General features: G+C 43.9%; 1 protein-coding gene across 1 annotated transcript; it reads right to left on the bottom strand.

The window, feature by feature from the left end:
• Positions 1–2239: 2239 nt before the first annotated feature.
• On the bottom strand, positions 2240–10135 carry LOC137091154 (alpha-2-macroglobulin-P-like). Its single transcript, XM_067455341.1, has 35 exons — positions 9965–10135; positions 9610–9793; positions 9362–9518; positions 9196–9248; positions 9077–9097; positions 8789–8954; positions 8619–8703; positions 8435–8549; positions 8240–8360; positions 8052–8161; positions 7812–7982; positions 7505–7732; positions 6840–7052; positions 6611–6760; positions 6320–6389; positions 6227–6282; positions 6063–6138; positions 5792–5909; positions 5484–5709; positions 5274–5397; positions 5082–5203; positions 4949–5000; positions 4783–4866; positions 4516–4692; positions 4317–4392; positions 4067–4223; positions 3925–3999; positions 3692–3854; positions 3432–3616; positions 3143–3364; positions 2956–3077; positions 2762–2843; positions 2593–2676; positions 2415–2520; positions 2240–2334 (listed from the first exon to the last, which is right to left on the bottom strand). The coding sequence occupies exons 1-35, from the start codon at positions 10042–10044 to the stop codon at positions 2252–2254; spliced, it is 4314 nt and encodes a 1437-aa protein (XP_067311442.1). The 5' UTR covers positions 10045–10135; the 3' UTR covers positions 2240–2251.
• Positions 10136–10586: the final 451 nt, after the last annotated feature.

Here is a 10586-nt window from a genome sequence, read left to right as displayed (position 1 = left end):
ATAGCTAAAAGTAGACTCCGCTTACTTTGAGTGAACTCTTGGTATTTCTAACTGACTTGATCCCGATGGACGAGTGATCTGTTGGGTTTGTATTTAATCAGCATATCTGCAATGTATTGAGGTCCTAGGTCATGGGGTGATTTAGAAACAAGTAATAGCACTTTAAAATCAGTCCTAGATGTAACTGGAAGCCAGTGTAAAGACCTGAGGACTGGTGTGATATGGTCATATTTTCTGGTTCTGCTCAGAATCCTGGCAGCAGCGTTCTTTATGAGCTGCAGCTATCTAATGGTCTTTTTGGGAAGGCCGGTGAGAAGGCCATTACAATAGTCCACCCTGCTGGTGATGAAAGCATGAACCAGTTTCTCTAAGTCTTGCCTGGAAACAAAGCATCCAATTCTTGCAATATTTTTCAGATGATACTATGCTGATTTACTTATTGCTTTGACATAACTACTGAAACTCATGACTACTGGGTGTCGTCAGCATAGCTTTGGTATGCAATTTTGTTTATTTTGTATTATTTGGCTCAGTGGCAGCATATGCAGGTTGAATAGGAGTGGTGCAGGAATTGACCCTTGTGGGACTCCGCATGTCATTGATGTCCACTCAGACTTATGGTCGCCTATACTCACATAATAACCTCTCCCTTCTAAGTATGACCTGAACCATTTGAGGACCATCCCCGGAAGCCCGACCCAGTTTTCCAGGCTGTCAAGAAGTATGTTGTGGTCAACAGTGTCGAATGCAGCACGGAGGTCGAGTAGTACCAGAATTGATGTTTTGCCTGTATCAGTATTTAACCGAATATCATTTATAATCTTTATGAGCACTGTCTCTGTGCTGTGATGCGGATAAAACCAGATTGAAAATTGTCGAGCTTAAGGATTTGTTCAGCTGACTGAAAACAATGAGAAAACTCTAGCATTTCATTTAACCCTTTCCTCTCTGGTGTATTTATTGCAAAAAACGAGTTGAGAAAATGAATCTTGTTTTAGCTTTCAAGTGATGCATAGTTTGTGATAGCTGATTGAATAGTTTGTATAAAAAGTAGAGACACGCCCACTTGCGTCAACCTCCCCGCCCACGATCCGGTTGAGGTTAACTGGTTAAAGAACTCAAATAAACCACATATTGTCACAGACAGTCGTGGTTTTCTAGCTTCATATTAGAGATTCCCTGAACATGTCATCATATTACTTCTGAGGCATGTGAGACACTTCCAATCAAGGATGAAGGAAACGAGTGTTTAGTGTCCAACATTTTAAACTTAGCCCATCTTCCCGGTTTTTAATTGTTTTAAATTTCCTATTAAATTGATCCTAAAGCCAAACATATGCCGTTGCTACAACAGACAAGAATGAAAAAGACATGCCCTAGAATGAAAAAGACACTCAGCATCTTGAAGGGCCGATTCCAACCATATTCCTGCAAGTAGTGATTTTATCCACTTCTTGACTGTCAAACCCATTTCTGATTAAATTGAAAGTTTCTTACCAAGACAACATTCCAATGATATCCCGTGTTGTCTAGATCGAACGCAAGATGCTAGTATTGGAAACTTGCACAACAGTTTGTCAAATGAGAACGGTTAATATTTCCCGCCAGTGTTGTCATAAAATACAACAGTAGAGACCCATGTCGATCCCTTTTGATGGATCGAAATCCAAATTAGCCTACATGTCATGCTTAGAGCGCTCACTCAATCCTTGTCGCTAACGACACCTTCTCCACCATTGAGAACTGAAGCATGTTTATTTGCAGCAGGTGAGTAGTAAACATGACACTGACTATTTTGAGTGGCTTCTACATCACTTTGTTTGGCTAAATAAAGCAACTTTTAAATCAGTACTCTACTGTCAAACTGTAACGTTACTGTACAAACAACATATTTACACACTACCCAGTTCAGTTTGCGATTCAAAGTCAAGCTATCATTGCCATGACAGATGGTATAGATGTGTTAGCTGTGCAGTGAAACCACCAATCAGAGCAGAACTCTGCATTAATAGTCACGGCCCTTCCAAATAAGGCAAAAACAGAGCATTACATCCTAGCGTTGTAGATGGACCTGCAACACCGTATCTGGACAATTTGACCTTAAATTAGCCACATACCCTCTATTTAGATATCAGAACAATTTGAAGTATTGTTTCAAATCATTCTAGGGCACCTTTAAAACCATGTAACCATGCATAAATCTTTAGACAATTTGACTGCACATGAGGCAACAAAGACGGATTGTATAAAATCATTTATTTGAGTCATGTCTTGCAGCCAGTACAGAGTCAAATCGCGGACAGGGTGACGTGTAGGTGGTCTCAAACGCATCACCTGAAAGAGGAACATGAAGTGAGCTTGATCAATTTCAGACAATTCAGCCAGAGCAAAGCACGATTAGGATGAAAGCGTACTTGGCTGATAGTAGTCATAAATGTTGATGACTGCTGGCTTGAGATTTTTCACTGCAAGAACCTGTTTCAGCCGAAGAGTGTAGCTCATGGGGACTCCTTTGGGAACCTACGAGACAGAAAGGATGAACAGTATTCGAAGATGGCAGCTAGTGAATATACCCAGTGTACAAGGTCTCACCTCTTTCAGATACACTAGGACATGATCATCATCAGCATCAACCCGCTCCACTAGCGGCGCAAACGACTGGGGTGGAGATCCAAGCTGAGGGCAAATCCATAGTTTACAGACAGACAATTATTTGAAGGAGCTTCTAGCATCTTGGGACTAAATCATCTTGAACACAAACCGGTGACGTATCTGCAGTGAAGCCTGACAGGAGCTTAATGTCCACGATAACCATGTTAGTGCTTGCTTTTACGCCGTTGTATCTGAATGTGTAATGGGGGAAATAAGTGGTTTAGTCAACAGATCAACACAGCTACCTTTTGCAGGAGTCAAACAAGAGCTGGTTTCAGGAAACCAAGCCAAAGATATCCTTACGTCACTGTGAAGTTCAACTTGAGATTGGCTCCAAGCCGTTGGCAGTCTCCCTTAACCGCCGCTTCAACACTCAGTGTCCTGGTGACTTTAACGGGTGTTGGGATGTTGTAGAAACATGCAATCTATAGTACGGAGAGCTTTTTAAGAAATCGGATTTGCACAAGACACAGGAGGTGAAGATACAGACCTGCACAGACACACAGTTGGATCCTGAGGCTTTAACACTATATTTGCCAGGAACGTTCTTCAGCGGTTTCTCCTGATACAGCAGCCTGTTGTCCCGATTCACGGTGAAACTATAAGAGTCTCCTCCTACCACTGACGACTGTACAGTAACGGTGCTGGAGCCGTCCAAACTAAACACTTGAGCAGCGTACACAGACAGGGCATGAAGAGCCACCACAGTGTCCTGAAAACAAGCACCAGATTAAAAACCCCACTCAATGAGCGTGCTCATGTTTGGTAGTCAGAGGCACCTGGGTCGAGGAGAAGCCTCCATAGGGATTCTGCTGGGTCACCAGCCAGTTGACAATGCGGTTAGCATAGCCCAGATTAGCCGTCGTGAGAGGCTGAACAGCGAGAACCGCTAGCAGCACGTAAGCGCTGATCTCAACCGCCAGAGTATCACCAGATGTCGTCTGGGACCAATGGAGCTTAGTGCCTTAGGAGGAGATGGAGGGGAGAAAGTTGATGGCAAAGGCGATAACCAATATCAAGAGGCTGGTGTAAATGTCACCTTCAGAAATGGCAAGGTTGTCCAAGGTAGTTAAAAGCTGAGATCGAGTGGTGGTCTCTCCAGCTAGACTGAAGGTGTAGGCCAGCAGAGCCGTGGCATAAGTGTTTCCCAGGTTCCCAATGACAGGCCTCAAGCAGGACAGAGCGTTGATAATGACGGGATCCTGAAATCAAAGCAAGCGTCAGACAGCAAGGTCACCTGCAAGGAACACATACAACTACGAGATGTTTTACCGTGGCAGGGACGCCTAATTCAAGCAATGATGCCACAACGTAGCCAGTCATGGTCACGTGGTCACCAACTCCCCCCTAAAAAACAAAAGATTTAGAACATACCAAGTCTATTGGTTAGAGCATTAAGAAACGTATAAGGCACCTTCATGTCACTGTGGTACAGAGTTCCCTGTTGCATGAAACAGCCATCTGAACGCTGCTTGCTGATCAACCAATCCTTTGCACTCTGCAGGACATTTGGATCAATGAAGACGAATTGCCTCGCTAGACCAAAAGACCTCAGGACAAAGGCAGTCAACCTGGCCGTGAAGAAGGTTGTGACAACCTGAACTTAAACCGAAAGTGCCATAACAGCTTATACACTCACAACAGTAGAACAGGAAGCAGCTCACCATGTATTGGATTCATCATAACCAAAGGTGCTGTATGAACCATCCTCGTGTCTGTAGTTCAGTTGTCCTTGATATCCTGATTAGGTCAAAAGCCACATGCAAATTGGTCAGGCAGTCTGATAGTCTAAGGGGAAGAGCAGGACTAAACCTTCTTGACATTTAGGCTCATACACATTTAAAGTGGATTGGTCGTCCATACCGATTTGAAGGTAGCCTGTGGCAGTCTCTCGAATGGCTGCGGTGAGTTGCCCAGTGACCTTCAGGTACAGCAGGACGTAAATATTGGGAGCAAGAATGATCATATTCTGTTCTCCACAGCCAGAAGGCATCTGTAACAACCCATCTAGATTCTTCAGTGCACGACCCATTATATCCCCTACAAGAGGAGAAGCATAAAGCCCACATCAGAATTAGCATTATTCAGCCAAACATAATGCATCACTTTCTACTCCATGAAATGCTTTACCAAGGACTGAAACGGAGCATCTGGCTGATCCCTCAATTACATTGCTCGGAAAAGTCACAGTCACGTCTTCAGAAAGAACGTTTCCTGTAGACCGAACAAAGGATCAGCGTTGAACACTAGGCAAATGTTTGGCTGTACAGGGAGAAATCATTGAGTGCAAACAAACCCTTTGGACACAGTAACCAACTCTGGGTGTTTGTCCTTTCAACTCCTCCAGGCTATAAAAAGCAATAAAACACCACGTCAGTAAAGCAGAATGAGTTCCATGATCAAATGCCTGAAGGCCGTTTTACACTTACCAGGACAAGTAGACTTCGAGTGACAACGTCAATGCGTCCTCTTGACGGCACGGTCACGGCCTCAGTGCCACATCGAGTCCGGGATGGCTCAGCTGAAGCATTGACCGTCACATTGACCGTTCCTGTGGTCACAGACAGGAAGTGAGCAACACAGTTCACTTCAAATTTAGAAACAGACGGTACAAAACTGACCGAGAACAGAAGCTGAGAGAACCCATTTGAAGGTCTTTCTCCCATTGGCACAAAGACAGGATGAGTACGGATCAGGATATTCTGTAAGAGTGAAGTTTGTGGATGAAGCTGGAGTCACTTTAACCTGCCAATGAAACGGAGCACATGAAGCAAAGATGGGACCTTCTCTATACATATCCATTATATAAAGGTAAATAAACCATGACAGACCATGATACACTTGGACAGATAGCTGAAGACCGTGGCCTTCAGATCAAAAGACTCCCCACGGACTATGGAGTACGGCAGGGAGAGCTCCAGGAAGAAGGGCTGGAAGACCGTCAGCAAAGCAGGAGGAGCCAGACCGAAACCTATTGAGGACAGGCAGAATGCCTCAGTCTCCCATGTGGTGATGGTGTCAGGAACAGTGAGAGCAACTTGTGTGGATCCAGTGGCTCTGAAGGACAGCCGAAGAGAAATAATGGGAATTAGGGAGTTTACTAATACGTACTCTAGAAGGAACGAGATCCTCCACTAACCCCACTTGAGCAAGCTGCCAGAACCACGTTTCTGGAAAGTAAGTCCTGATGGTCACATCAGAAGAGGAAGCGTCGCCTCCAGCACTTTCTGCTTCCAGAGGACCACGAAGATTCACCACTGAAAGGGACAAGCAATTTTACACCCATTTACTCCACGCACGCTTAGTACATTAGAATAGTTAGTCTGCAGACTATGCCAATATATAGAATAACTGCATTTATGGTTAAACACCCCACACAATTGGCTGTGATTCTCACTCAAATAACCTACTGTCTGGAAAGCGGGACAACAGCCGGCACGGAGGGGCTCGTACAGCAAGATTTGTTGCGATCTTCATTCCCAGGCTCTGTAATAGTAACAGTAGATTCAAAACAATTCAGAGTCATTGACTTCAAGTCTTATTCAGTGACTACGTGGTCATGAATGTTTTCTACCTTGAATGCTGTGTAGGCTTGATTTGTAGGAACAGTGTAGGGAGGATAAATCCGCCCTACAGCAACCTCAACAGCTCGACGGGGGTCGAAAACCAAAACATGGTTCATCCTCAACGCTGTACGGGTAACCTGATAGTGAGCGCACTGGGAGCAAGTCAAACACCTGGGACCATGAAACAATTGCTTTCTGTTATTGCACTAAAGGCATTTTTGGCAGGTTATGTTCAGAGTTTATAATGTAAGGCGTTAAAGGTACAACACTGCTATAATCATAACAGCCCTATAACAGCATGGGTTTGTCTAATTGACTCGTCAGCATTACGCAAATTGTAAAGCTGAACCGTCAATCAAGCTCAAGGATTAAGAGCAACTGCACATGGATACCATTTCAGCACTCAGGCGTCTTCCTGGCTCCAAGATCCGGACGCTCTGATCTACAGCACTAAGGCCACACAGAGATCCTGCTTGAGCAGAGACCGTCAAAACATTTCCCTCAGCAGGAACGGCTGTAGCAGGAGAGAACTGTAGAGACACCTGAAACAAGTACAAACACGCTGTAGGGTACATCACCATTCCCCACATAAAGCCAAAAGGATGCTAGTGCACATCATACCTGGTTTTGGAAACACCTTTCTGTCTCAAGAGACACAGTAGCTGCAACTACATTCTCACTGGGAAGAACGCAGTAGACCAGAATCTGCACTGCTGGAGCCATAGCGACACTGACAGACAGTTGGAACGACACAGAGCCACTCGTGACGGTATCAGAAGCGCTCACTTTGACTGTCTGAAATCCATGGAGGACAATCACTCCTCTGGACAGGACCTGACAAGAGACAAACAGGTACATGACCCCTTACACAGCACCACCTCAAAAAAAACAACAATTACTATTTTGAAATTAAACAGCTTTAAGTCCAAGTATTACATATTGGGTGAATACAGAGATCGGAATAGCTGTTTGAAACATTTAAACACGGTTCAATAGTTCCAGTTTGCTTCGCTTGAGGGTCACCAGGGATAAGAGTGACCCTGGGAATTGCAATGCGCTGCTCGTGCATGTTAGGTTTGTTTACAGCAGGGTGCGTTCCTTTGACGCAGCAAACAGCGGTATTGCGCACGTTAAATTGTTGAGGGGTAAAGTACCGTTTCAGCCGAAGAGTTCTAAAAATCAGAAGTCATAAGTCACAGGACTTTGAAGTGCCCACAATAACAATATCATGCCGGTTAGTTATCGTATTATAACGGCAAAGCTAACCACAACTGATGTGCACTCACCATATAGACGATATCAGCGCTGTAGTCACCAGTCTCTCCAACAAAAGAATACTTCACCGTCACTGGAAACACAGCACCACATTTGAGCGGCTGCTCGAGCTTCACTATAGCCAGTTCACTAAATGATGGGCTCTCAGGAGAAGCGGTTCGGAGAAGTCGAACAACCCTTGTATCTGTAGTGAAGTATGGGGATTTGTAACCATAACCAACCACTGGAGTCACACTCACCTGGGGAAACAGTGAATGGAATTGGTTTCTTGCAAGAGTGAGTGGTCTACAGTCACAAAATATAAAGAGCAAATTGTACCACCAGATTGAGATCAGCTTTAGGAAGATTGGCAGTGTTGAGGGAGATCGTGGCCAGTCCGTTCTGGTTTGTGGTCAGATTCAGCAGCAGTTTGTTTGGCCAGCTGGTAGCATCCAGGAGATACACAGCTTTACTTGCAATTGGGGTCCCATCGAAACGAGACACGGATATCTGGTAGAAATGACCAAGGTTAGGAAGGGGAACCAATTTAAAGGCTTCTGCAACCAGGGAGACATTTACCTTTCCATTAATTGTTAATCCAGGTTCAAAATAATCTGGGAGGTCCACAAAGGCGACCTTGCCAACTTCAAATGTAATGGACACCATTGCAGATTTTGACACCACTACATCTGGAAAGCGAGAAAACAAATAAATAAAGTCAACTCCCTCCATACACAGCCATTGGTTCAGATCAGCCAATAGCTCACCTGTTCCCTCCTCAGTGACGGTCACATTTACAAGTAGTGTGTCTTGCATATAATTTTCAAGCGCATTGCCAAAAAACACTGATGTGTCGACAACAAGGACAGCACAGCCTGTAGCATTCATCTGGTAGCAGAACAAAGGAGGTCAAATTAAAGACAAGCAGAAGAAAACCCTCCATTGTAAGGCAGGAGTCAAACCTGTGCAGTTTTATTCAGGCAACGGCGGGTAACGCCAGGCACCGCAACATATGAAAATGGCTCACGGCACACTTCCACCAGCACTTGACCAGGTACAGGTTGGCCATACGTGTATCTGGGAAACGTCACAAGTAACATCAAGAATTGACCATCCGCAAGATAAGAAAATACAAGCCTTACTCACTTGGCACAAGCCTCAACTTTCAGTCCCACAGCGGCAACGCTGTACGTCTGTGGGGTGTTTACGGTAACGTCAAACTTGGGCAAAACTAAAGCAGGAAACAAACTTGCCCAGATTAGGAGCCCAGATCTGTCGTTGAACTGCTGTTGTACATTATAGGAACAAGGACTTACCGTATTTTTTCACCTCAAAAACATGGGAGATCATTCGGTCACCAATAAAAGCCGTTATTGTATACATCCCTATCTGAGCCTCTGGGTTTAACTTGTGAGAAAGCTGCAAGATCCACCCCGTTGAGGAAACGTTTGTCCACTGGCCAATCCGGTTATTACGATTGTCCTATTAAAACAACTAACAGATCAGAGGAAAAAAAAAAACTACAAAAAAAAGAAAAGAAAAAGACACCCATTCAAGAAAAACATCAGCTCCGTTCAAAGACTTGCACTGGAGCAAATTCTTACCTCCACTGCCACCAGATTGTACTGAAAGACACAAATACAGGAATATTAGGCATTCAAGAGAATGACGCAGTAGTCAAACGGTGCACATAATTTGCCGTTTGATTTTGGTCAGGCCTTACCATCTGATCAAGAGGCACAAGTTTGGCATCCATGGTGACAACTCTGAAATTCACTGCAAAAACAGCAATGAACGCTCACATAAGTAGCATAATACCGATGATCAGAACTTGTGTAACTGGATTCTCTACAGCTCTAATATTCAACCATGGGTCATGCACTGCTCACCCGTTTGTCCTGGATTGTAGATGGGTTTGTCTGTTTGGATGAAGGTCAAAGGCATGTAACGTCTGAACATGACTTTCCTCTCTTCGGTCGCTCTGAAGACACTCCCTTGAACTTCCACCTTCAGCTTCTGCACAGATTCTCCAACTACTCGAGGAGCCTGCAGAGAAACTCAGTTAACACACAACAAACCAGACAAGGGAGAGAAAAAAAAAAAAAAAAAAAAAAAAAGACGTCGCATGACAACAGACCTGGAAACTAAAGCAGCGATGAAATGGCTTAGAAGAAACCTGCTGCACAAGTTGAGTCGTGCCGTTTTTGTCATCGAGCAGAGAAACGGTCATCGTGAGACTCTCTTGTGGTTTCAGAAGACTTGCACACAATTTGGCATCAGATCCAGACTCAGTCACTGCAGGGAACATCACCATAAATAATCTGTGAAAACATGAGGAAAAAGAAAAAAGGAAAGGGAATCAGTTGTCGGATTTGGTTGGGGACTTGTGGAAAAACCACAGACATTGCAACACTGGTCTGCCATCAGAAAGCCTTGGTTTCCCATCATAACATTAGGCCACTTCCATTCACTTCAAAGCCCATGGTACTTACGGCCTTTTCTGACCATGAACAGCAAAGAGGAAAAGGGCTAAGATAAGCCCTTTCCAAACACAAATCTCCCTCACAGCCATGAAGAGGTATCATCCAAGACCACACAGAAGTCTTTCAAAAACCTGCACCACTATTCTACAGCTTAACTCTGAATCATCTGCACTCATGGCAGCATTATTGAAAGGCTCTTAATAATTGGGATCAGGTCTATTTAGCACTCACAGGCAATCAGGCCCTATTTAGGGCGGAGCCCCGGTAATTAGTCACACCAGGGTTGCCAAAGTGACATGTAACCTACAGGTATATGTAAACTAACGGATAATGTTTTGAATCGTACTATGATCAAATTATTAATATCTAAACACCCAAAAGGGAATACCTATTCCATGTATTTGTACAATATAGATAGATAGATAGATAGATAGATAGATAGATAGATAGATAGATAGATAGATAGATAGATAGATAGATAGATAGATAGATAGATAGATAGATAGATAGATAGATAGATAGATAGATAGATAGATAGATAGATAACGGATTGTAAGTACAACCTTCTTATCAATTCTCAAAAAAAGTTTATTCTTTCTATCAAATCTTCAGAAAGATTATTTCTCTGGCC

Source organism: Pseudorasbora parva, chromosome 2, assembly GCF_024679245.1.
Source record: "Pseudorasbora parva isolate DD20220531a chromosome 2, ASM2467924v1, whole genome shotgun sequence".
In the NCBI taxonomy this organism is placed as follows: Eukaryota; Metazoa; Chordata; class Actinopteri; order Cypriniformes; family Gobionidae; genus Pseudorasbora; species Pseudorasbora parva.
This window is presented reverse-complemented; position numbering and strand designations above follow the sequence as displayed.

What these genes read in the sequence shown, in the direction of transcription:
- LOC137091154 (XM_067455341.1), bottom strand. Translation starts at nt 10,044, where the DNA reads ATGGCTGTGAGGGAGATTTGTGTTTGGAAAGGGCTTATCTTAGCCCTT. An exon ending in ATCTGTCCAAGTGTATCATG is followed by an intron (nt 5,398 to 5,483) that starts GTCTGTCATGGT and finishes TTTCATTGGCAG; the next exon opens with GTTAAAGTGACTCCAGCTTC. An exon ending in AATTAGGCGTCCCTGCCACG is followed by an intron (nt 3,855 to 3,924) that starts GTAAAACATCTC and finishes CTTTGATTTCAG; the next exon opens with GATCCCGTCATTATCAACGC.